Source organism: Populus trichocarpa, chromosome 8, assembly GCF_000002775.5.
Source record: "Populus trichocarpa isolate Nisqually-1 chromosome 8, P.trichocarpa_v4.1, whole genome shotgun sequence".
In the NCBI taxonomy this organism is placed as follows: Eukaryota; Viridiplantae; Streptophyta; class Magnoliopsida; order Malpighiales; family Salicaceae; genus Populus; species Populus trichocarpa.
Window position 1 is genome coordinate 3,048,224 of NC_037292.2, and position 25,349 is coordinate 3,073,572.

A 25,349-nucleotide genomic window follows, 5' to 3' on the forward strand; every position below is an offset into this window, starting at 1 on the left:
GCCTTGGCCGTCTACGCTATTTAACGAAAGATTAATGCAAATCTCGTGGTTTAAATGGGATCGTCCATGTGAAATTGTCTCCTTTTTTCTCAAGAAAAAGATAAACTTGTCCCAATGCAAAGCAATGCCAATCTCATGCCGTCACATTGACCTTTTTCCTCAGATTTCCCTTCTTGCACCTCGTTTTGAGAAATTATACCAACGAAATGTGTCATAGCTCATCAATAATGGAAATATTCTTTTCTTTCTCTTGTTGCATAGCCTCTCTCTCTCTCTCTCTCTCTCTCTCTCTCTCTCTCTCTCTCTCTCTCTCTTCCTGTATTTTTATAGGCTTGCAGACCACCCTTTAACTCTAATTTCTCAAATATCATAAGTGGTTGCAACAACTCAAGGACTGAAATAAGAATTATATATACATTAATGTTCTCGAACGGTTGAAGCTCTCGATTTGGATATACATATAATTTGCTAATAATATGCTTACATTTAGCTCCATCTAAGCTCCTTTTGATCATAGAACTAGCTATGAATATGATCAAGTGCGTACGTAAATGATATATTCAACTTAACCTAACAGCTACCAAGACAGAGTTTACTTGTACGTAGACTAGTAGTGGTGTGTTGATCTTGTTTCGAAGCCAATTAATTAAATTATGTTCGCTCTTTTTTCCCTCTTTCATCATTCATATTTACCAAAGAAGGCACATCAAGGGAAGGCTATTTGATCAAGCTGACTACATATTTTTTCCAAATGATATCAGTCGAATAGTACTAATTAATCCACTCATTTATAAAAATTATTATTTATTTGTCTTGAAAAGTGAGTCTGGAAACAATTAAACATCGCCAAGGTTTTTCCTCGCCGAAGTATTACTATATTTTCTTAACAAAAAAAGAATATTTTAATTTTTGTCCACGAGCCAAGACAAGAACTCGCAACAAACCGAATCCAAAACATCCAATATTTTCTTCATAACTTGCCAGATTGATGCCAGTGCCACGCATGTTCTTGCTGCATGTGTTTTTCTAATCAATACAATGAAGTTTGATGAAATTTTAGTAGATAAATACTTGATGTCCCCTCGTTGAAACAAGTCAAATGTGAAATTCAGAAAGGGACACATATCAAAGAGTAAGTTTATTGCCTGTTAGAGCTAGCCATTCCTCCAACGTATAAAGCTAGTTCTTTCCTCCAATGAGTCACCCTGGTCGTTTCATATTCCTTTCATCATGCAATAAATAGTCTTAAGCTTTGCTGTGACCACGAAACTACTTTCTCTTTCAAGGGAAAGAGCCGTTGCTACACTCAAACAATCCCCACATGACCATATTTACATCAAGAATATAATTCCTTCACTCAATTGTCTTTTTAATTGAGTTCTCTACTGCAGGCTACAAAGCAAATTAAAGAATCCATCATAGAGCCTATATAGTTAGAAAGGAGGGCTGGGATTTGGGAAGCACTTCTCTGTCTTTCGGATCAGAGGTGAGGAAAGGCGTGGCTATTATCAGGCATTAAACGTTTTCATGCCCGGCTTTTCTATCTTTTGAACGTTTTCTACTCGGTTTTGGTTATGAGACAATTGTTCAGGAAGTACGAGAAACATTTTATCAAAATCTTTTAACATGAGAAAAATAAATTAAGACTATTATTGCAGTGCCAGGCTAAATTATTTGCATTTATTCTGCAAGTTACATCATGTTTTCATGTACCTCGATTAGCTATTGTTTGATCAAAATTGATTTTTTTTCCCCTTCGAAGCTTAATGTTTGTGCAGAGCTAAGATTCTCACTACCCCTTTCAGTCATTATTGGACCACTTTTAATTCTTTCTCTTGAAAAGAAATCTCATCCTCCAACTAAGAAGAACTCCAACATCATATGTTCAACAATTTTATTGATGTATATATGCATATATAGGCTGCTTCCAATTTGATTTTATCATAATCTAATCACCTCTTCCCCCTTGTCTTGACTCTCGTTTCAGGTCAGTGCGCGTGAAGCAGAGAACAAGCCTTTGATTTCAGTCTTCTGTTCAGGAAACATTGTTTCTTAAGAAATCTCATTGCAGAGAATATATAGTTATAGGTAGATTCTCAAAATGAGGAATGCTCTTCTTCCACCAGTATCTTCACATCTTTACAACTTCGGTAATCATCTCAGTCTCTTAAAATCTCTTAAAATTTAGAGTATTCCTCTTGCTTAAACTGTTTTGAATTAAGAGGCGCTAAGTGAGCAAGCTTGAACTGATTTTGACTTAATTAATTGGGGACTAAAGTTCTTGATCATCAGTTCGCTAAGATATTAATAATATACATTTTTTAAAAAAAAGATATCGGATACCAATTACATAATATCGTTTGTGTCTAACCAATTGTTTCAGGGAACAATGAAGTTCAGATGCCAAATTTGGATGTATCTATGCCAATGGATGGCAAGATGTATGTGTTCTTGTCCTCCTTGATCTTTTATTTTAACAATAAAGAATCTTAAAAGGTGTTTTCTGTTTGTTTTATCTGTCTGCAATAAAAATTAGTAGTGAAATCAAGATTCGCTTGAAGAAAGTCAAGTAGAAAGATACCACATATACATTAAGCAGTATTTTTTATTTTATTTTTTCAAATCAGAAGTAGTGTGTTTAGCTGATGACTACGTTGATGATACAAAAGACAGAGAGTGTTTCCAACTTCCTTTGGATCATGTTAATGTAAACGCCTGTCCGTTGAGCTGGACTTTGAGTTTCCATGCATGAAGTTGGATTGTGTTGTGTCATTGTAACCAATATCTATTCTGTACTGTTCCATGAAAAGTGATGGCATGAAAATACGTCAAGAAAAGGAATCCAATACACTCATGCCATTCAAATTTAGCCTTGACTGTGATGCTACGGCAGAAATTATCTTAGTTTGGAGTTTGGCTCAAGTACAATTAACCACATTTAGACTTCTTTATGTCTTTGTTATGAGCAATTTCAGTCAACTCTTTTTTTTTAAAAAAAAAAAAACATTTGGATTAGGTTAGAAGCTGATCATTGAATAATATGAAAATTGAAAGTTCAAACTTTCACTTTTATAAGAGGAGAGATTCATCCTTTTGTGTGCAAGGTAGATTCGGGCCACTTCTTGTTAATGTTGCTTTCTGATGTCCTTTACGCAGAAATGTCCATGGCACTACTGGCTTTTATCAGGACTCCAAAGTTTTCAATGATGACCACCAGCAAAGAGATGGAGGCTTCTCCATTCCTCATCAATCCCTTGTTAACTATCAACCAGGTTCAGTGACTCTCCACCCACTAGGAGCTTTAGAGAATACTTCTCGATTTTGCCTGATTTTGGAGTTCCCTTTCCACTCTGCCAGCCATCTCGGTTTCCTATATCCTCAAGTTAATGGCTTCTTCACCCTTGTTTAGTGGCAGGTTATCAATCTATGTCCTCTACCTGTAATAACATCTCACAGCAGTCAATGCTACTAAGCAAGAGGGTCTCTGTTCCAGAGGTTCAAATGGTAAATAATAGAGTACTCATCCCTCTTACTTTTATGTGTGTGATGTGAGAAAGATTTGAAGTAAATTTTTTAGATGTTCGGGTGTCCTCGGTCATATATGAGAGTTGTACATTAAACTAAATCAAGTTCAATTATTTTAATATCTAGATCATCTCCGGTCTCTTAATAAATCTTTTTGCAAAACACTAATTTATGATCATGGACAATAAAAAAGCCCCGGCTTGTTCCCGAGAAATAAAAAATACTTGAAAGGGTCGGCCAAATGATGCATGCACGTCCTCATGGACAACAAAATTCATGGGATATCGGATAATAGAGCAGTCCCTATCACATGATGGATGATTTTTTATTGCGGCAATCCTAATGGACTTTGCCTGCACTGCACTTCCAAATTTGATTTAATAACAGTCTGTAGAATAACAAAGAAGAGCATCAATCTCCTAATTTTACCCTTCTTCTTCAGGACTTTCAGGCCATGCAAATGAAGAAAAGGACAATTAATGAGCTTACTAACCTGTTACCCCAAAGAGGACCTAGTGATCTCATTGAAAACAAGACTGCTTTGAGTACATGGAAGACTAATAAGAGAAAGAAGGCTAATTCCCCTGGAGAACTATGGAATCATCAAGCCATGGAATCAATCAATATCCAAGAGCAAAAGGTAAGAAGGGCATGCCAAGTATCAACAATAAGAGCAATGCAGGACCAAAAGATCGAGGAAACAGACCAGAAATAGGACCAAAAGAAATGAGAACTGACAAAAACTTAATTTATCCATTTCTAGAACATGAAAAGTACAAATCAAGATGTTCTTGCTAACCAAGCATTTCTTAACTTCTTAAGCTTTTCTACTTCGGCTGGCAGTTTCAGGTGCCTGTGAGGAGAAGCCAGAAGCTTAGTGACAAAATTACAGCTCTTCAAAAGTTGGTCTCTCCATATGGCAAGGTTGGTTGATTTTTACGTAAATACTTTAGGGTGGGTGGGATGGCCTTGGTTTTATATTTTGTTGATCTTTAATCCCTCAAGTGGGATCATTTATTCCCTTGTCATTTTAGAAATTCAATTATGGTTGCGGTTCTATTGCAGACTGATACTGCCTCTGTTCTTCAAGAGGCTTCTCTTTACATTAAACTCCTTCAAGAACAGATTCAGGTATAATCTGCTCAGCTAGTTATTATTTATTAATCAGGCTGCAAGAGATCAAATTTGAGATTGGACACCCTTGGATTGTTAGTTAATTATTCATTTTATTCGTCTTCTTGGTTTTGGTACAGAATCTGATTCAGATGCTGACTAGCTCATACAGTCGTGCAAGGCCTGTTCAACAGTCACAGGTTGCTAGATAATCACCAAAATTTATATCAATACTGGTTTTAGGCATAAATTAATTAATGCATGTGCTCAAATATCTCAATCATCTTAATACTCTTGTTGAAAAGTTGGGCTTATCACAGGAAATTGATGGCAGACTGGTTGATCTGCGAAGTAGAGGACTTTGCTTCGTTCCCATATCATTCATGCAGAAAATGACTCAACAGCAAGACCATGTCGATCCCAGTTCTTATCCAAGGAAGACCATCAGTGCCAGAACTTTTTAGTTACTGCCCCCGACTACATGTATTTAGCTTGACCCCAGCACAACAGTAATCGTTTTTAATCAATGCTATCCATTTTAAAGCTTCCTTAATCAGGGAAACTAGTCGCTTTCAGGCTTAATTAGGGTTTTTGTTCACTAATATTGATCGGTGTAAGGTTGGGCTATATGTAATTTTGATATTCGGGGCGTGCAAGATTAGTTGAGTTCAATGCAAATGATTCTGCTAGCTGGGAAGCATTACCTTTTGTGGCTGGCTGATATTCGTTCTGTGATGGCGGCTACTGGTATTTCAAAAATCAGTCATGTGTTGAAGGCTAACAGGGATGCTCGTGTTATGGCTTGTCAAGTTTCTCGGTATTTGGAAATCAGTCACATGTTGGGATGCATTATCTTCAGATTTTACTAGATAAGTGGTGCGCTACGCCGCGCACTGGTTAAATTTTTTATATATATATAAAAAAAATGTTTAGGTTATGATAATTTAAATTAATTTAAATATAAGATTAAGATAATTTTCTAGAAAAAAAAATAAAAAAATATATAAAATTTAAAATTTAATAATCTAATATCAAATGATAAAATTAAAAAGAAATAATTTTTAAAAAAGTAACATAAAAAAAACCTGAGTTATCACGAGTTAACTTGACTAATTCGCTACTCGCGATATAAGATCGGGATAAAAAAATAGATTTAAAAAAAAACTAGCAAAAAAAACCAAAGTGAAATTAAAAAAATGATGAAAAAAATTGAGTTAACTTAACTAACCTACACTTGGGATAACCCCATGAATTTAAATGGGAGGACACAATTGATTTTTTAAATGGTTAACATGAATTTCTAGGTTATAAAAAAAGAAAAGGAATAAAAAAATCATCGGAGCTCAACCACATCTCTACCATTAACATGCGCACCACCAATGTGAAGAAGATAACACGTCGCCCGTAGGATTAGTCGAGATGCACGCAAACTGGCCCGAATATCCACATTAAACTAAAAAAAAAAGATAACACGTTGCTTTCAACACTATTGCGGATGATGGCAATTGATAACTAGAAGAACTTGCACATGCCACCTATGTGTTAGCAACTTTTTTTATATATTATTTTTTTTAATTATAAAACAACACCTAAGTAAACTTAAAAAAAAAACCAATCATAATAAAAAAAAACAAAAAAGCCATCTGAACCAACTTTAGATTTTTTAAATAGCAATTGTGTCTATTTTAAAAGATTAGAAGCCAAAAAAGCCTTTATGTTCAAGTTTAATGTTTTTTACTTTTAAAGGAATAACATATTTTTACTAATACTTAAAGACAAGAAAACCCTGAAGTAAAGTTATATATTTTTATTGTTTTCAGGGGTAATAAAGCTATTTCATTGTGAAAAAAAAGTATATGGATTTTCAATCAATTTTGCAATGCCAAATAAATTCCCTGAAAAAAATGATTACCCCTCAATTACAAGCTTAGAGAGTTTTTTTTTAAGGGAAAAAATATCAATGCATTTATGCTAAAATGAACAATGTAATGTGTATGGAGTCATAGTATTTTACATATGCCTTTTTGTTTTTTTTTTAATTGTAATTGTAATATAATGAAAACAAAATCAACTTATTTTGTTACTTGGATGAAAAGTCCTTCAATTTTACAAGAGTAAAAATTAAAATTACGGTGACACATGAAGGCAGAGGTACTTTTTAAGGGAGGAAAAAAAATTTATCTTCAAAATGTTCAAAAGTGGAGTTAAATTCTATCCTCTCAATTCTTTTATTTATATTTATTATTAATCTTCATTTTTTATCGCAAAATACATACCAATACAATATTTTATTTATCTCTCTCTGGTTATTATTAACGACTTAATTATTTTTTGTTTTTCCTCTGAAAATATATCTTCAATTTATTATCATATCAAACATTCAATTATACTTTAAAACCAACTTTTACACTCTTAAAAATTATTTATTTCTATTTTTTTTAATATTTTTTTAGTGGTTTAATTAATGATAGGCCTAGCACTTTTATTTAAAATTGACCTCTCGCAGTCACCGAGCCCATCCCAGATCCACACCAACATGGGGTACTGTTCATTACCCCTTGTCATTAAACGTAGTCGTACTGACCAATAGTACGTGCCAGTCTCACCGCCCAAGACGTGGCATAGTTTCGTACCATGTGCCAAAAACATGGCACCATACCAAAGGAGCAAAAGCCAGGCATCAATGACCGTGACGGTAAGACTTGTGAAGGAACGACCACAGACACGCATACCAAACGTGAAAGAAAGGAAACAAAAAAGGTCACCAAAACTTCGCCTTTTTTCAAGCCCAACAAAAAAGAAAAGAAGCAGGAAAAAAAGAGACTATCTTTATCACGTCCAACCCCCCCATTCTCTCTTAGCCCTAGATTCTCTCATTAGTTTCGCTTACGTTATTTTTTTTATCAAAACAGAGAAAAAAATGGTAAGCATTGCGATCATTCTACACTCCTTTTACTTAACTTGTCTCTACCATTTCAATTTCTTGGCGTTTTTTTTTTTTTTTTGGGGGGGGGGGGGTTGTGTGGATTAGTGAAATCGGTGCTGATTCTATGTTTGATTTTAATTTTAGGATTTTATCGGTGGATAAAAAGTTAAGATTATTTTTTATATTTTTTTCTTTCTTTTTGTGGTTAACCGATCTGTCTTTTTTGGGTTTTGGTCTTGTTGATTTGTGTTCGATTATACTTTTTTTTGGTGGTGTTGATTTAATCCAATGCAAGTTTCTGTGGGCAATACTCTAATTTTAATATTAGAGTATGTTGTTTGGTTATTGAAGTCGGTACTAGTTGACACTCCTGTGTTTTGTGTTCACTATTTATAGGAATGTTTTGAAATGGCTGATTTTGGGTTTGTTTATAGATTTTTTTTTCTGATTTTTTTTTGCATTTAAGTTTTTTCCCCTCTTTATGGGTGGATAAATGAAATAGTACTTGTAGGCATGATAATTTCTCGAATTTGTATCCTCCAAAGATTACGAATTTTGTGGGATAAAATGTAGACTGATGATTTAGATTGAAGATTCTCGTGGATTGTGAACTGAAATGTGAAGGATATGATAAAAGCTCAGAATGAAGTTGGAATTTGAGATGAGGTGTATTTTGCTTTGGGACTTTGTCGTCGTTGAGAACTGTGTGTTCTGCTGATTGTTATTGATTTGGAGTATCTCTTTCTGAAAAAAATGGGGTGTAACGTGGGAATTTATGTAGATTAAGAGGGTTTGTAAGTATTACCAATCCTTAATGATTTTAGGAGTAGGATATTGCTGCTTTCATTATCTTTGTTTGTATGGATGAACTGCGAGTCCAGCTGTAATGCAGCGGCATTTGTAAAGAGATAAGGCCAAGGAATACCTTTTCACCTATAGTGGGTTACTAACTAGTTGTTCTTTCCATATGTAGGCAAATGCAGCGTCTGGGATGGCTGTGCATGATGACTGCAAGCTGAAGTTTTTGGAATTGAAAGCAAAAAGGACTCACCGCTTCATTGTTTTCAAGATTGAGGAGAAGCAAAAGCAGGTGATTGTGGAGAAGCTTGGTAAACCAACTGATAGCTACGAAGACTTCACTGCCAGTCTTCCTGCCAATGAGTGTCGATATGCTGTTTATGACTTTGATTATGTAACAGACGAGAACTGCCAGAAGAGCAGGATTGTTTTCGTTGCATGGTAATAGATTACCCCCTGTAAAATCTAACAACCTCATATGTTACCATTCTTTGATTTTTCTTCTTGGATTTCTGTTTGATTGTTTGTTTCATTTATTGCTTTCATATGTATGAAGGTCCCCTGACACATCTAGGGTGAGAAGCAAGATGATTTATGCGAGCTCCAAGGATAGGTTTAAGAGAGAGTTAGATGGTATTCAGATCGAGTTGCAAGCTACTGATCCTACAGAGATGGGGCTCGATGTTATTAGAAGCCGTTCGTATTAAATACTTTGCCTGCCATGCAAGGGAGTCCATATCATTGAGTTCAACAAGTTTAATGTTTATATATTTGCACTTAGAATTTTCTTATTAAACTGTCTTCTCCTGTTATGTTTGTGGATTAATGGGGCGAGTATCCCCTCCAGTGTGGTACTTACATACAGTTATATGATGGTTTGTGGGGGGTATAGATCAGTTTGATTTGTTTGGAGGCTTTTATTATATGTTGCCCTCACAAAAGGATGAAATCTACTTTCAATTAAATTATGCGTTGTTTAATTATCAACAATGAATTAACCAGAGGGAGTCGGGCATGATTGGGATCCATGCTATTTAATGGAACTTTGGTAATGAATTAAGAGGTGTGGAAGTGAAAAGACTCCGTGTGGGATCCCCGAGTGTTGAATGGTCAGATATCGATTACCTTGGACAGAGTTTTTATCAGAGGCAGACATCAAAAGTTCGATGATATGTGACCTCGGAGAAAGCTTTTATCAAAGGCAGACATCAAAAGTTCGATGATATGTGCTTGGCCTGTTAAATTTACCCATGCAGCGTTTGCTTCGCAGTGTTATTTGCAATGTCGCTCTCGTAAGGTCGCAACCAATCATAGCTAACTTTGGCCGCTTTTTTAATATTTTATTTTCAGCAATACCGTCATGGTAGGCACCACCATCAGAGAGGAGTAATCGCAAGCAATCAACTTGAGATGGATGTTAACCGTGGAGTTGGGAAAATGCTTCGAATAAAAATTAATGAAGTTTACCTGACAATTATTATAATTCTATTCAATTTTCAATTCAAAGTCATTTATCTTTATCTGTGTTAGTTGGGAAGCGACAACAATAGCAAAGCAGCCATATCCCTGCAAGAGACGGTAAAGTGGACCTCACAAGATCGCATTAAAAGTCAGCGGGTGTCGCAACTATATATATATATATATATATATATTAAAAGGTCAATCTATTAATCTTCGCTCATTTACTATACTCCAACTTAATTCTCGCAGACGCGTGCTCTGTGCAAATCAATTCCAAGTGAAGTTGATGAAGAAGTGGTGAACATCATCCTTCCCTCCCGCCTTGTAGCACAATGCCATAATAATAATATCAAGTATCAACAGAGTATAATATAAAGTGTCCTGGTGCTCGATTGCTTGGGCTCGGAGAGTGGTATTCTATGATTGCTTATTAGCAACACCTCGGAACTAAGAAAAACTAGAAACTAACTCGTTTAAACCTTTAAAATAAAAAATAGAATGCAAAAGATTATTGCCCCAGGCTACACGGTCAAATTAATTTTTTTAATATAAAAAAATATCTAAATATTGTTAATGTTTTTTTTTTATAGAAAAAAATTAAACCTTATAAGGATTAATTTGATGTAATCGGTCAAGTTAGCAATTTCAAATGTAACTCTGATTATTAATAAAAATATAGTTTAACTCAAAATAAATATTTAAGATGAAATTTCTTACAAATATTAAAACGACAACATATTGAATAGATTCAGGTTAACCTATTAATCCACATATCAAGTTATGAGATCATTATAACCTCATATAAAGTAAATTAAAACAAATTATAAAATCAAATTTTTAATAAACTCAATATTAAAGAATGAAATTAAAAAAAATCAATTAAAAAAAACCTAAAAACATTATCTGAATCAACTTGGGTTAACTTGTCAAACCGCGACCTAATAGAATGCAAAATTTTCTTAAAAATATTATGAAGCTCAATTCCCAATCAACCTGGTGTTGGAAAATAAAATTAAAAAAAATCAATAAAAAAACTCAAGTCAACCCAGATTAACATGTCAAACCCGTAACCTAAGTCATGAGATGAAGATAACCTCACAGAAAGCAAGTTAAAACAAGTTACAAAGTCTAATTCTATATCAACTCAATGTTGAATGATGAAATTGAGAAAAAAATTGAATTAGAAAAAGGAGAAAAAACTCAAGTCAATTAAATCAGCCCGTTAAACCTGCAGTCTAAGTCACAAGATTGGAAGAACCCTATACAAAATAAATTAAAAAAAAACTATTATTTTTTTACTAATAAAAAATCAATTAAAAAAAAACTTGAATTAACTCTTTAAATCCGTGATCTAAATTATGAGACAAAGATAATTTTATAGAAAACAAATTGAAAAAAAATCATGAAACCTGATTTTCAATCAACTCAATATTAAAAAATAAAATTAGAAAAAATAAATAAAAAACCCGAGTTAATCAAGTTAACTTGTCAAACTTATTATTTAGGTCATGAAACTAAGATAACTTTATAAAAAATAAATTGTAAAAATTTATAAAATTTAATTTCTAATAAATATAATATTAAAAATTAAAATTGAATTTTTTTTAAATAAATTAAAAAGGAAAAAAGAAACCAACACTATTCAAGTGTGTTAAAATGGTTAAAGTAAAATCTTCTTCTCTTTTAGTTTTTCTTGTTAAATCAAATATTGTTCTTAGTTCTTACCACTTCTCCGCATGAGACATCTTCAAGCACTAACAATGAGCAAACAGGCGCTACCCTCCTCGCGTGGATTCTTCCATGAACTCGCGTCTAGAAATAAAGCTCCTATTTTACCCCCAAACCACATTCGAAATTACTCCAACTACGTTAGCCTACTCTCCTCATGCAAGACGCTGAACTCTCTACTTCAAATTCATGTTCGTTTGACAGTGTCAGGCCTTCAAAATGACCATTTAACTAATGCCCACCTCATTAAATCTTACCTATTGTTTCTGAAATGTAACTATGCTCGTTTTCTGTTCGATTCTTTGCCAAACCCAAGTGTCATGCTATACAATTCAATAATTAGAGCGTATTCAAGAACAAAAAATCACCAAGAAGCTATAAATATATACCATTGTATGTTGAATAAAGGCTTGGAGCCAGACAAGTATACTTTCACCTTTGTTTTGAAAGCTTGTACTGGTGCATTATACTTTAAAGAGGGTATTTTGGTACATAAGGATATAATCGTTAGGGGATTAGAGCGTGATGCTTTTATTGGGACTAGTCTTGTTGATATGTATTGTAAAATGGGTGATTTAAAGTTAGCTAGAAAAGTGTTCGATAAAATGCCTGAGAAAGATGTTGTAGCTTGGAGTGCAATGATTTTGGGTTTGTCACAGAGCGAGGATCCTAATGAGGTATTTGGGTTCATTAGGAGTATGCAGTTGAGTGGAGTGGAGCTCAATTTAGTCAGCATTTTGAACTTGGTTCCTGCCGTTTCGAGACTGGGTGATATTGATGCCTGTAGGTGTATTCATGGATATGTGATTAGAAGGGGTTTTGATGCAATTGTTTCGAATGGTTTGATTGATATGTACTCCAAGAGTGGGAATATAGATGTTGGTCGCCAGATTTTTGAGTATATGCCAGACAAGGATGATGTTTCATGGGGAACGATGATGGCAGGGTATGCACATAGCGGATGTTTTCTTGAGGTTTTGGAGTTGTTTGATCGTGGGAGAGGAGAGAATGTTAGGATGAATAAAGTATCTGTTACAAGTGCTCTTACGGCTGCTGCAGAGATGAGAGCTTTAGGGAGAGGTACAGAGATCCATGACTTTGCTAGACAACAAGGGATAGATTCAGATGTTGCAGTTGCTACTCCTATAATGACTATGTATGCTAGATGTGGAGAGGTGGACACAGCTAAGCAGTTGTTTCAGGGAATTAAAGGAAGGGATTTGGTTGCCTGGTCAGCAATTATAGCTGCTTTCGTTCAATCAGGGTATCCTCAAGAAGCACTGTCACTGTTTCGAAGTATGCAGAACGAAGGTTTGCAAGCAAACAAGGTCATTCTCTTGAGTTCTCTTCCAGCTTGTGCTGAAGTATCATCCCTGAAATTGGGGAAAAGCATGCACTGCTGTGCTGTCAAGGCCAATGTTGATTTAGATATTTCAGTTGGAACAGCCTTGGTCTCCATGTATGCTAAATGTGGATTCTTTGCTTTGGCACTGACTCTATTTAATAGAATGCCATGCAAAGATGTAGTGACATGGAATGCTATGATAAATGGGTACGCCCAAATTGGGGAACCATTTCCTGCATTAGAGATGTTCCATAAATTACAGCTATCTGAATTAAATCCAAACTCCGGAACTATGGTGGGTTTGCTTCCAGCATTTGCTCTTCTAAATGACCTGGACCAAGGATCCTGCATCCATGGGAAAATTATAAAGTGTGGTTTTGAATCTGAATGTCATGTAAAGACTGCTCTCATTGACATGTATGCTAAATGTGGAAGCTTGTCCGGGGCCGAGTTCTTGTTTCATAGAACAGGGTGTAGAAAGGATGAGGTGTCTTGGAATGTGATGATTGCTGGATACATGCACAGTGGACATGCCATAGATGCCTTTTCTGCTTTTTGCCAGATGAAATTAGAGAATATCCAACCTAATATAGTCACAATTGTGACTGTCCTTCCTGCAGTAGCGCATCTGTCAGCCTTAAGGGCTGGCATGACTCTCCATGCATATGTTATCCGAATGGGATTTCAGTCTAAAACACCTGTTGGGAATTGTCTTATCGATATGTATGCTAAATGTGGATGGCTTGATCACTCTGAAAAGATATTCCATGAGATGAAGAATAAAGACACTGTCTCATGGAATGTTATGCTTGCAGGATATGCAGTTCATGGGCGCGGGAGCTGTGCTATTGAACTTTTCTCACGCATGCAGGACAGTGAAATCAGGCTTGATTCTTTTTCCTTCATCAACGTGTTGTCAGCTTGCAGGCATGCAGGTTTAATAGGAGAAGGGAGGAAAATATTTGATTCCATGAGCAAACAGCACCAGCTTGAACCAGATTTGGAACACTACGCTTGCATGGCAGATCTACTAGGTCGTGCTGGATTATTCAATGAAGTTTTGGACTTGATCAAGTCAATGCCAATGGAACCTGATGCTGGAGTGTGGGGAGCCTTATTGGGGGCATCTACAATGCATTCGAATGTGCAGTTAGCAGAATTTGCACTGCATCATCTTGACAAACTCGAGCATAAAAATCTGACACATTATGCAGCTTTATCAAATACATATGCTAGATCTGGAAGGTGGGCAGATGTAGGCAATACAAGATCAAAGATAACCAAAACAGGACTAAGGAAAAGTCCAGGATATAGTTGGGTTTGAGGTTAAAGATACAGATGTTTTAAGAATTTCCATGCTTGCTCTGGGTGAGAATTAAGTGCATTCTGGAATGTTTTACTCGAAAAGATGGAGAACTGTGTGCAGAACGCAAAGGAAGAGGATGCAAAACTATTTCTTATAAGCTTCATGAAGGTTAGCCATCACTCTTATCCTCACAAATTCTCATCATGCTTGGAATTTAGGTCAAACATGCTTGTTCTTTCAAATACTGAAAAATCCATTGCTAAACATGCATTCATTATTATTTAAGACTTTTGCAAGCATTTGACTTCGCATCACTACATAAACTAAATTGGACTCAGGTTGTCAAATGGCTAATGGTTTACAATTTATTTGGTAGGCGCTCAGTCAACCAAGACATATTTGGACAAGGAACCAAGACAACCTTATGTTGACATAATATCAAGTGCCACATATAATTTTCAGAAAGGAAAGACGGAGAAGGAAATATAAAAGGTAGAATGGTGACTGGCAAGATAAATTTTTTATTTTATTTTAGGATGCTTTCTGTGTTTATGAAATTCTTACTGGCTCCCTCCCAAAAAGTTGGAAGAAAAAATTTGGATTCACAGGGATTGTCTAACAAGTGATGTATCATCCATGTACCCATCATCAACGTTGTTCACGATCTCTTCGGATGCAATTATGATATCTTCTTGGACGGCTGTGAAACAGAGTTGATCGCACAAATCAATTTGTTGTACTATAACAATGTACAGTAACTTTTGGGACAAAAACATGCAGGCTAAGTACCATGCTCCTTTTCTGCCCAGCTTCCAGAAGACTTCCACTATTTTAAAAATTACAAAAACAATGTTGTAAGCATAACACTGTTACAGAAAAGAAAATTGCTGCTAATAAGTAGTGCCGATGTCAGATTTCTGTTTTCATCTTCTCTTTACCAGGAGCTCCTTCAGATGGTTTTTCTCTTCAATTCTTTTCATATCATCTTGCAACTTGTTGCATAAAGCCTAGATGATGTGAAAGAATGTAACAAAATAATCACCAAAAAGCAAAGGCCCAGATAGATTTCTTTGCACGCATAAAAGATTTGTAGAAGTGGACCATTTAACGTCAACAAGAGACATTACTACATCAGGAACAAAAGAATCAGTGCATATTTACCTTTAGCCATTCGCAGTCACAGCACTTAGGAGCAGACATGATTTGCTTTTGAAATTTGGAGGAGAAGTGACTGAAGTGTAGCGAAGAATGTGTGGTGAATGAGAGGACTTGACTCCATTGTGTATACACCCAATAAGGGGAGATGGATAAGGGATTCCACATAAATGGTAAAATGATGATCATTACTAGATCGTGAAAACTTGTAGGGAATGTATCTTGGTCAGAGAGACGAAATCTGCAGATAAATAGGAGGGAAACATGTGGGGAAAATAATTTGGTTTTCAGCAACTGTAGAGACCATCAGTGGGGGGAAAATTGACATGAAACGAGGATTAATACTTTTGTACCTTGCATCTTCAAGTTTTGATTATGATAGAAACAAAAATAACATCAAGGACAGTATAAAAATTATGTCGACACCCAATTACAACATGCAATTTCCAGTTTCAATTAACCCAATTTTTGTGTCCTAAATGTTAGCATAAAAAGGCATGCCTAATTGATTCTGACTATATGGGCAACTGATGCTGCAAAAACCTATATCGATTTCTGTTGCTTGCGTTGAATTCTTACTTGCGAAGGGAATTAGCCATAAGATAAATATTAAGTCGAATGCTGCAATGAACAACCACCTTGTAAACATGCACGTAATATCGATTGCTGTGCTGAGATTACTTGGTCCAAAGACAAATATCAAACGGAGCTCAAAAAAAAAAAAAAAAAAAAACATAGACAGAAGCGCTGCATCTTTTTTAATGCTTCTTTTAGGCAGTGGGAAAACCTAAAATACTTAATTTAGAAGAATCAAAACAGATGACAATGTGTCCAAATTAGCCAAATCCTTAACACAATTTGCTGCCACTTTCTAAGGACTGTCTGGGAACTCCATGCTTTTTAAAATTTTGACTTTTTTATTTTATTTTTTTTCATGTTTTTAAATTATTTTGATATATTAATATTAAAAATAATTTTTTAAAAATAAAAAATATTATTTTAATATATTTCCAAACAAAAATACTTTAAAAACCAATTCAAAAAACCCTAAACCTCTTTTTCCATTAATCAAAGATAGTTGAGCCAAAGAAACCTCCTTTTCCATTAATCAAAGATAGTTGAGCCAAAGAAATTCATCCTCCTTGTGATAATTTCTAACACGAGATGACAAAATGTACAGAAAATTGCAAAGAAATCTTGAAGAATCATCAAATTCCCATGCGAGAAAACAAAGTGAATTCCCAGACACAAGCAGTGGGCAGTAGCCACGAAGGCTTTGATAACTGTTCCTAAAATAAAAAATTAGTAATAAATTAAAATGACATCTACTCCACTACTACTAATATAACAATACATTAAAAAAAAAAAAAAAACACAGGCCGAGCCCAGCTGCGGGTAAGGAACGCACATTATGCAGCTGACACAAAAGCCAAGAATAAAAAGATTAATAAACTTCTTGAAAAGAATTCCGCCTAATACTTCGGCATTCCTCCCTCCAAAACCATCCTAGCTCTTGATGAGCTAGCTGCCTCACGAGCAAAGCATACAGGATGAACACAATTCAGATCCTGGAACTACAAGGCCAGCAATAATACAACCTGCCCTTTCAGGGTACAAAAGAGTGGCATCAATTGACCCCAGTCAACACAAAGGAAATTTTTTAATAAAGGGTTATTATGTAAATGCAGTTTTTTTATATATATATTCATACCAAAATGGCCCTAAATTTAACGATGCATAATAACATAAATATGCAATTTCTGTATAATAATGGTAAATTATAAAACGACCACACTGAAAAGATTTTTTGGATCCGCCACTGCTTACCTCTTAAGGAGAAATGAATACTTTATATCGCCAAGAAAACGAATCTAAATTTGGCAGTTCGTTTCTCAATTTTTGAACATATTGCTCCAAATTGTGTGCCTGCTCACTTAAGATATCGGTAGGAATCGTATCTTCAGTTAGTTTGACTGCTGCCATCTGAGACAGTTGAAAATTCTCTCCAGCAAATTGGAGCTTTCTTGCAATCTCTTCACCACCAAGCATCACAAGTGTAACTAATAAAGATCTAAGCTCATGCTTTGCTCCAGCTGTTAGAGACATGCCTTTCAAATGCTCTACCAGTGCTAACTCCTCATCAGCGCTACAGTGTCCAGAAATCATTTCATGCAAGGATTCTTGAACAAGAAAGGAGGGAAAGGAATCTGGGAATCAAGGATGAAGATACATACCTGCCAGGGCGAATCTTTCCTCTTTTCCGTTGACGCCTCATGTCTCTAGCCTTACTAGTGACACTGGAGGTCACAGAAGAGGCAGAGCCCTTCCTTGTTCTGTTCATGAAATATAACAACCACATGAAGCAACTTGGATTGGCATAAACAGAAACATTTGGATGCATGAGAAACTACGTGGGAAAACAAGTAACTAAGCATGCCAACTGGAATAAGCTGATCATGCCAAATGACAGTAGCTTCAGTCTAGTTCAAACATGAGAGCTTGTGAGAGAGAGAGAGAGATAAGGAGCAGATGCATAAAAAATCTAAAATGGTATTAAAGACGAAGAATAGGGAAGAGAAGAAATATCCAGGAAGAAGCCACTCAATTGCAAGAAGAAAACAAGTTGGAGAGTAACAGATATGACAGATAAATATGGCAAGGGCACAATGAAACTAACCCTCTCACCAATTCTAAAATCCCGTTTTTTTAATAGTTGATGTGATTTTTTTTTCTTTGAAGAAGAATAAAATTAATTGAAAGGGAGCTGTCATAATATTTATGGGCATGAGAATTATAGGACTGTAGCAAAGTGCATGCATCTGAATTACATTCAATAATGATGGCTTTGAACCACTAAATTAGTATGATAAGAAATTCAGAAAGAGATACCCTGTGGTGTAGGCACTCATGCCACTGAAATTACTGCTAGCTTCTGAAACAGTATCGTCATCCAGATCATTCATTGACCTTTCCTCTGACTGAAGCTTTGCTGCCAGAAGTAATCTTCTCTGTCGAACAGCTAAATAACGAGCCAAGTACTTCCCTACCTTCTCCAAACCTTCCTTGTATTCACTGATTAGTGTTCTTGCACAATCCAAAGCTGCATTCTTCACTGTCAATACCAGATTCTCTTGACTATGCATAAAAGCAACCCTCAAAGCCTCCTCCCAGTCCCTTCCACTAATTAACAAATTAATCCCACTGTTAACATCTCCCAAATACTCCAGAGCAATTTTGGCAGCGTCTCTTGGTTTACCAAGTGCTTGGAGCTCTTCACAAAGATCATAAGCAAGTTGCATTATCTCATTTTTTTCCATTTTAAGGAGCCCAGCAACAGAAAGCACCCCACTCCAATTACCGCAAGCACGATATGCCTTCAAGGCATTTTTCAAACTGGAACAACACAGAAAAGTTGTTGCGGCATCCTCAAAGCATTTCTCATCACTAAGATGATCACCCCAGGCCTCAAGGGCTTGCATTTTTTTTGCAGGATCAGTAATCAATTGAAGACCCAGAGGAAATAATTGAGGATTTTTGTTCATGAGGTCCATACAATCTGAATAATAAGCGTCACCAGCAGAAACAATATGTCGGAGAGCCTTCTCAAACCGGTGTAACCGAAGGTCGATATTGTAGCTCATTATGAGGCTTGGCATGCGTTCTAATTCTTGTAGATAAGGAAGAAATTCCTTGGGGTCTCGTTGAGAGTTCAGTGCCACAATAGCTGCAAGGTTCAAATCATAAAGTCCCAAGGCAGCTTCGAATACAGCATCAGAATCAGATAACCACAACAGATGCTTTAGAGCTTCTTCAGCAGAAGGATAGGACATTCTCCTAGGGCCACTTGAACCTAATAATTCCATTTCACGAATAACTTTGATCCTTTCCAAAGCTTCTTCAAGCGCAGGAGGATCACTACGTGCCAGAGTGGTCAGAATACAAAGCTCCCTTGCAGGGCTTTCGGAGACTTGTTCCTCAAGAGCCTTCCTTATGGCCAGGAGCAGAGCAGAAACCTTACTGGAAGCATCAAAACCCATGACGTCCTTAGCTTGAACATCTCCACCTCCGTTTTGGTAGGGTGTAGAGATATAGTTTTTGTATAGAGTCTCCATAATGTTCTCGTTTTTTATGGAACAAATGAACTCAGTTATATAGCTCAAATTGTTAACCTGTTTGACAAATTCTGAAGCTGACTGAATAAAAGTTTGCCATCCACAATGGTCAACAATAACATTGAAATCTATTCTATGTTGCCTGACCAACAGCAGTGCATCCCTAAAACGCCTTTGGATCAAAGCATTGACAATTGAAGCAAGGACAAGCTTTCTAGGGTAAATGCATTCCAGATTTCCCCTAGTTGTCTGTATAACGACAGCAGCAGCATCACCATGCAGGACACCAATAATTTTGGCACCTCTTTCCCAAATATTTATGAAGTTCATGTTTTCTTCTTTTCTTCTGTTACCTGTGTGAACAAAGTTCTCATATTTTAACTCTAATTCTCCATGCAGTATATCACTGATTTCCACAGCAAAGAGAAAGTCTTGTTTGGTGGAAAGTATCAAATGTGTGATTACTTGATCAGCCAAATTAGAGTACAATGAGAAACTACTGCAGTTGTTGCATAGTACTTTCCCACCAAAATGCAGCCTCCCAATGTCATCAAGACCAAAAAGCAAGGGCTTTAACGACCCACTGTCACTGACCTGAGCCGCACTCATCCAAGGGCAAGATGATGAAAAGCTCATGTCATCATGTTTTGTTGAACCTCCAGTTCCAGCCAAGCCCAATATTGATGCATACTCAACAATTTTTCCTCCATCAAACTGAACAAAAGCCGAACATTTCTTAGCAGGATTAGGAGCAATGCCAATCACAAGCCCTTCCAAATAGTTCCTATGGGAAATCCTTGCATGCCAGCCTGATCCAGTTACCAAACTTGGTACATGATCCTCGGAACACACAAGTTCAATTTCCTGCAAATAGAAACCACTAAGTCCATCCTCGCCCATTGAGCTGTCGGATGCACAAGTACTTTGAGTGAAGCCATAATGCGAAACAGCAAGTAATATGTGAGAATCCAGCCATGTGAGGTGTACAAAGGATCCGAAACCTGTCTCAGAAATAGAAGCTTCAACACCAAATTCCTTTTCTTCAAGCTCCTCCCATGTATCTGGGTCAGGAAGTTCTACAACACCCAAAGAGCCATCTGATAAAAATGCAGCTACACTATTCTTAGAATTATTGGAATATAAAGCCACGTCTCTTACTGCACTTGGAAATTTGAGGCTGAATAAATGAAGGGGAGGTGGCATTAGTAATAAAGAAAGTGGAGTTACAAGTATTTTGGAGCCATCAATGGCTAATGCTATTGAGTTCTCCACCACAGCAGAATTCCAGGCAAAGTTGTAACTTGTGATCTGGCCTCCAAGGGTCCAACAAATAAACTGTAGAGGCTTTACTGGATCCCACATGAACCTCACTCCATCCTGTCTCGAGTATCTAACTTCATGTTTCAAATACCAATGATTGTTGCTGAAAAACCAGACCTTAACAGCATCGTATTTCTCACATCTAACAACAGATGCAAGAAGGTCCGAACTACAATTCCACTTAAGACTTTCCACCTTTGCATCCACTGCTTCTTTAATACTAAAAGAACTCCTCACCAATCCATTCTTCTCATAGAAAACTATATCAGGACACCTATTCTCCACTTTCCTATCATACACAGCAGCAATTTTCGCTCCACTCGGCATCCATTCCAAAACTGCCCCCATAAATATCTTTGAATCCGATGTAGAATGTAACGCACCTGAATCACGTTCCCAAACCTTAATTCTCTTAAACATTAGAGAAGAATCACTCGCTTCACTTAAAGTCGCAAAATATTTCCCATCACCTCGCCATGAAACAGAACTCTCAAACATATCCTTGCCATCAAATTCACCTGAAATCCACAATCCAACCAATCCATAAAACCTTCAAAATCAATCTAACCTTAATAACACTATCAAATTTTACAAAACACAATTAGTAAAACGACCACAAACGCGTACTGAAATATGAAAATAGCTAAGAGTAACAACAGAGAGAGGTCCTTACTTACGTCAAGACCAGCACCATCACCATCACCAACTGCGGTTTCATGCAACAAATCCCAATCATGAGTCATAACTAGCATTTGTCGGAAACCAGTGAGGATAGCAAGCAAATCGCCGTCAGGACTCGGCGAGATACACTTAACACCGCCATTGACTTGACCAACGATTTCAGTAGAATTATCATCAACATTATGCAATAATAAGAGACCATTTTCCGTTCCAATAATTAAGGCTTCTTTCTCCAATAGATAATCAAATGCCGTAATTAAGTCTCCATCTTCCAATTCAATTTGATTAATCACCGACGACGCTAACAACAAGCTTTTCGATTTTCCATTCTGGTGAAACAAATACAGAGAAATTTCGTAAATTTGTTTTGTGGGTGGGTGCAGAGTGTGAATAAAAGGAGTGAGAGAGCGCATACTTGGAAAGAAGAAAGATCAGCTGTGTAAATGAAATTGTTGGAGGAAGCGAAGAAGAGACGGTTGCGTTCGAAGTCGAAAGCGGAGAAGAGGAGAACTTCTTGCTGCGATTGTAATTCCAGATTCTGAGAGATCTCCGAGTGTAGCTTCAGGTTTTTCATTTTTTTTTTCTGTTGTTGTGAGCACAGAAATTCAGTGTCGACAGGTTTTATTACTTGTTAGGGTTTAATTAAACCTTGAGGTATGCAACTCTGAATGTTTAGTGATTCGATCAGCCTAGTGGCCGGGAGGAAACTGGCTGGGGCCTTATTATGGGCTGTGAAGTTATTCACATATGGGCTTGTTGTATTTTAATGGGTCGGCCTATGGGCCTTTAGGTCTTAGAAGATCGCTGTTTGAGAAGGATCCAGTAGCAGTCTTGCTTTGACTGTGAAATCGGTCCAAATATTTACCATTTATTTATTCGTTTGAGTTTTCACTGTCATTTCTCCTCGTACGAAGGAGGATTTAGGTTTGTTGGTAAAATAAAATTTGCTTCTTCCTTTCTTTTAAATGTATCAAATTGTTGTGCTTTTAAAATTATTTGAAAATAAAAATTAATCTTAGTTGATAAAAAAAAACAACACTGTTATTCTTGTTTGCTTGAAAGTTTGAGTTGTATTGCAAATAATGATAGCTTGAAATTAAATGTTCAATAATTTTAAAAAGTATGGTTATTTAAAATTATATTCAGCAATGAATTTTTTGTTGAGAGTAATCCTAAATAAAAAAATATGAAAATAATTTTTTTAAAAAAACACACATTGTTATTGTTAGGTCATGATCTTTTAATCTTTCATATGTTTTTTTCTTTTTATATTTTATCAATGGGAGGGGGGATAAAACGCTGCGTCGTAGGTTAGGTGAAATGGGCCATGGGAGTGATCCTCTGGTTCTTTTAGGCATAAATCTTAACTTTTTCCATTTTTTAGTGATTTATGTTGGTGCATTCACGGTTTGTATCCACCTGCGCATTTTTGCCTTTTGCTTTCCTAGTCTTCCTCGATTAGCATACCAACACACAAAAAATTTAATGATTACCATTTTTAACATAAAAAGTGAAAATGGTAAGGAAAGGCATACTTGGAGTATATACTTTGGTGTATAAGAATGATAAAAATTATTTAGAAATATATTAAAATAATATTTTAAAAAAATTATTTTTAAAATAAACACATCAAAACAATTCAAAAATAAAAAAATAATAATAAAATAATAGTTTAACCACAATGATAAATAATCATTATATATCCAGCAATTTAAAAGCTGTAAAAGCTGAGTTCAACTCTTAACCACTCTCCTTCTATATAAAGCTTTTTTCACATGTCGTGCCTTCTATCTCCTAATTCATTGAACATTACTCTAAAAACATGGGGTTTTCACTATGCAAGACTCTAATATTCATCCTTTCATACATTGTTATAGATAAGTGATGTAAAATTATATTTTTTTTCAATTTGATCCTTAAATTTTTTTTCCTGATGATTTAGTTCTTATTAAAAACCAATTAATTTGAATTTTCTATGAAAAGGTGATATTGAAAGAAGAGGGATCGAAATGAAAAGGGCGTCAAACATGGATAACATGCCACAAGTATCGCAAAAAATGCACTTTGATCCTTTAACTTTAAAAATCACAAAAAAAAAAATAATTTTAGTGCCTCAATATTTTTTTCAATTCAATTTTAGTATAAAAAATTATTTTTGTTATTTTTTAGTTCCTGGTTGAGAGGAGAGATAAAGGTCACCGAATTCCAATGATAAAGAGAAAAATGTCGTTGACACCATTTTAGGCCACCAAAACAGACGATACTTGTGTCAAATAATTCCATTTAACGTGGGGAATTCATTACATTTAAAGTTTATGAAAAAACAAATATGAGGTCACAAGTCTCAAGTTGATTTTTGAATTTAAGTTGATTTTGATTTTTGGGGTGATTTTTGTTTATCACGGTTCATACAGTGTTTTATAGGTTTTCTGGGTCAAAATGAGTTGAAAAACGGGTAAAAAAAACTTGATTTTCAAGTCATCACCGTGGCCATAATCTAAGCAAATCAAATGGCGAGTCATTCGTTTTTTTACAAACAAAAAAATAAGGCCCCGGTCACACAGGCCTACCAATATAGGCCCGCGCGTGGACTCTGGCAAAATGGGTTAGGCCCATGACATCTGGCCTTTGCCTTTTTTCTAATTATTTTTTGTAAAATTAATGATTCTATTTTTATGGTTTTTTTCTCTGGATTTTTTTAATTTATATTTAAATTAGTACCCCTTTTCTTTTTCTCTTTCTCTTTCATTTTGTTTGGAAAGTCTCTTTTAAATAACATTTATTTTTTTAGTTATTCATTTAAATTTGAATAATTGTTTTGATTCATCTATAATTTTTTTAATCTTTTATATGGGTGAACTTTATTTTTGAAAAAAAAATTCAGATAATATTTCTAATATATACAGCCTTGTATGATGTTTTTTTTATATTTTATTCGATCAATTTAATTTGTCTCTATTTTTATTATTGTTTGCTTAAATAAACAAATTATTTTAATAAATAAATTTAGCAAAAACAACGAGGTGAATGTCCTATCTTTTGAGATTAAATATTTTGATCTACATCTCTCTCGATTTTATTTTTAGATATCGTTAATGATTTTTTTATCTATTTATTTGCATATAGTTCTCTATTTATTTGATTACATGTTTACATTAAATTTATTTTTTTGAATTTAGATTTTTTAAACTACATAAATACATTAAAAAAAACTTTCATATATAATTTTTTTATAAAAAACAAAAATACATGACCCGTAACAAAGTGTTTTGGCCATGTAACTAGTTTTAACTTAAACCCATAGGTTGAATAGACACATGGTAGATTTTTCTTTGGAAAATCAAATTCACATCTTCAGAGGGATGGAATTCAGAATCAGGAAGAGAACTATTTCTGTTATGTAAATCAATGCTTATTAAAAAAAAAAACCTCGAAATTGAGTGTGATTATCCTCCCAAGGATATGATCCTATGTTAGCAATGACAATTTCCTGAATCCAATATAGTTTGATCCCTTGCGATTAACAAGGTTCTAGCGCATACTTCGTTAAAAATTAAAAGCCACTCTGTATGACATTTCAACTGAAGTAAATTTCAACTCATTGTCTAGCATGTTTTCACTTGGCATACGCATCACATATACTATTATTCAATGAAATCCCAGTAGCATTCAATTACTTAAAACAGATCTACCACAGAGACCATTAAGAAAAGAAAATGATAATCATCTAGGTTGTGGCCCAGTGGTAAGAGCTTGGGATCAAGAGGTTTGCTCCCTCTGTGGTTTCAGGTTCGAGCCCTGTGGTTACTCATATGATGGCCACTGGAGGCTTACATGGTCGTTAACTTCAGGGCCCGTGGGATTAGTCGAGGTACGCGC

The 25,349-nt window shown here is 35.4% G+C and overlaps 5 protein-coding genes across 10 annotated transcripts; 3 read left to right on the top strand and 2 right to left on the bottom strand.

The window, feature by feature from the left end:
• The first annotated feature begins 1,185 nt into the window (after window positions 1-1,185).
• Window positions 1,186-5,516, top strand: LOC7469807 (transcription factor bHLH110). 2 transcript variants are annotated; one of them, XM_002311117.4, is made up of 10 exons: window positions 1,186-1,486; window positions 1,988-2,150; window positions 2,384-2,441; window positions 3,157-3,272; window positions 3,410-3,504; window positions 3,968-4,165; window positions 4,369-4,449; window positions 4,591-4,656; window positions 4,779-4,838; window positions 4,959-5,516. In XM_002311117.4, the coding sequence occupies exons 2-10, from the start codon at window positions 2,102-2,104 to the stop codon at window positions 5,100-5,102; spliced, it is 867 nt and encodes a 288-aa protein (XP_002311153.4). In that variant the 5' UTR covers window positions 1,186-1,486; window positions 1,988-2,101; the 3' UTR covers window positions 5,103-5,516. The 2 variants fall into 2 exon arrangements, with proteins under 2 accessions (XP_002311153.4, XP_024461797.2); XM_024606029.2 differs by having other exon boundaries at window positions 4,375-4,449.
• Window positions 5,517-7,323: 1,807 nt separating this feature from the next.
• Window positions 7,324-9,330, top strand: LOC7457927 (actin-depolymerizing factor 1). Its single transcript, XM_002311118.4, has 3 exons — window positions 7,324-7,561; window positions 8,538-8,803; window positions 8,919-9,330. Exons 1-3 carry the CDS (start codon window positions 7,559-7,561, stop codon window positions 9,067-9,069), a joined length of 420 nt encoding a protein of 139 aa, XP_002311154.3. The 5' UTR covers window positions 7,324-7,558; the 3' UTR covers window positions 9,070-9,330.
• A 2,209-nt stretch (window positions 9,331-11,539) lies between these two features.
• Window positions 11,540-15,126, top strand: LOC7457929 (pentatricopeptide repeat-containing protein At2g39620). Its single transcript, XM_002311120.4, has 2 exons — window positions 11,540-14,370; window positions 14,579-15,126. The coding sequence occupies exon 1, from the start codon at window positions 11,560-11,562 to the stop codon at window positions 14,218-14,220; it is 2,661 nt and encodes an 886-aa protein (XP_002311156.3). The 5' UTR covers window positions 11,540-11,559; the 3' UTR covers window positions 14,221-14,370; window positions 14,579-15,126.
• LOC18101387 (uncharacterized) lies at window positions 14,523-16,073 on the bottom strand. 2 transcript variants are annotated; one of them, XM_006379521.3, is made up of 4 exons: window positions 15,364-16,073; window positions 15,141-15,209; window positions 14,992-15,028; window positions 14,523-14,902 (listed from the first exon to the last, which is right to left on the bottom strand). In XM_006379521.3, exons 1-4 carry the CDS (start codon window positions 15,544-15,546, stop codon window positions 14,805-14,807), a joined length of 387 nt encoding a protein of 128 aa, XP_006379583.2. In that variant the 5' UTR covers window positions 15,547-16,073; the 3' UTR covers window positions 14,523-14,804. The 2 variants fall into 2 exon arrangements, with proteins under 2 accessions (XP_006379583.2, XP_006379582.2); XM_006379520.3 differs by lacking the exon at window positions 15,141-15,209.
• Window positions 16,074-16,484: 411 nt separating this feature from the next.
• LOC7457930 (elongator complex protein 1-like) lies at window positions 16,485-22,151 on the bottom strand. Of its 4 annotated transcripts, none has more exons than XM_052455258.1 (6): window positions 21,886-22,151; window positions 21,463-21,799; window positions 18,247-21,307; window positions 17,592-17,690; window positions 17,185-17,503; window positions 16,485-16,960 (listed from the first exon to the last, which is right to left on the bottom strand). In XM_052455258.1, exons 1-5 carry the CDS (start codon window positions 22,042-22,044, stop codon window positions 17,188-17,190), a joined length of 3,972 nt encoding a protein of 1,323 aa, XP_052311218.1. In that variant the 5' UTR covers window positions 22,045-22,151; the 3' UTR covers window positions 16,485-16,960; window positions 17,185-17,187. The 4 variants fall into 4 exon arrangements, with proteins under 4 accessions (XP_052311218.1, XP_024463192.2, XP_052311219.1 ...); XM_024607424.2 differs by having other exon boundaries at window positions 16,488-16,955; window positions 21,886-22,150; XM_052455259.1 differs by lacking the exon at window positions 21,886-22,151 and having other exon boundaries at window positions 16,489-16,955; window positions 21,467-21,614.
• Between the last annotated feature and the right edge of the window lie 3,198 nt (window positions 22,152-25,349).

What these genes read in the sequence shown, in the direction of transcription:
- LOC7457930 (XM_052455258.1), bottom strand. Translation starts at nt 22,044, where the DNA reads ATGAAAAACCTGAAGCTACACTCGGAGATCTCTCAGAATCTGGAATTA. An exon ending in TGGTGCTGGTCTTGACGTAA is followed by an intron (nt 21,308 to 21,462) that starts GTAAGGACCTCT and finishes TGTGGATTTCAG; the next exon opens with GTGAATTTGATGGCAAGGAT. An exon ending in ATGAGTGCCTACACCACAGG is followed by an intron (nt 17,691 to 18,246) that starts GTATCTCTTTCT and finishes TTTCATGAACAG; the next exon opens with AACAAGGAAGGGCTCTGCCT.
- LOC18101387 (XM_006379521.3), bottom strand. Translation starts at nt 15,546, where the DNA reads ATGATCATCATTTTACCATTTATGTGGAATCCCTTATCCATCTCCCCT. An exon ending in GTGACTGCGAATGGCTAAAG is followed by an intron (nt 15,210 to 15,363) that starts GTAAATATGCAC and finishes CACATCATCTAG; the next exon opens with GCTTTATGCAACAAGTTGCA. An exon ending in ACCATCTGAAGGAGCTCCTG is followed by an intron (nt 15,029 to 15,140) that starts GTAAAGAGAAGA and finishes TTTTTAAAATAG; the next exon opens with TGGAAGTCTTCTGGAAGCTG.
- LOC7457929 (XM_002311120.4), top strand. Translation starts at nt 11,560, where the DNA reads ATGAGACATCTTCAAGCACTAACAATGAGCAAACAGGCGCTACCCTCC.
- LOC7457927 (XM_002311118.4), top strand. An exon ending in AGGATTGTTTTCGTTGCATG is followed by an intron (nt 8,804 to 8,918) that starts GTAATAGATTAC and finishes ATATGTATGAAG; the next exon opens with GTCCCCTGACACATCTAGGG.
- LOC7469807 (XM_002311117.4), top strand. Translation starts at nt 2,102, where the DNA reads ATGAGGAATGCTCTTCTTCCACCAGTATCTTCACATCTTTACAACTTC. An exon ending in ATGCCAATGGATGGCAAGAT is followed by an intron (nt 2,442 to 3,156) that starts GTATGTGTTCTT and finishes TCCTTTACGCAG; the next exon opens with AAATGTCCATGGCACTACTG. An exon ending in CTGTTCCAGAGGTTCAAATG is followed by an intron (nt 3,505 to 3,967) that starts GTAAATAATAGA and finishes CTTCTTCTTCAG; the next exon opens with GACTTTCAGGCCATGCAAAT.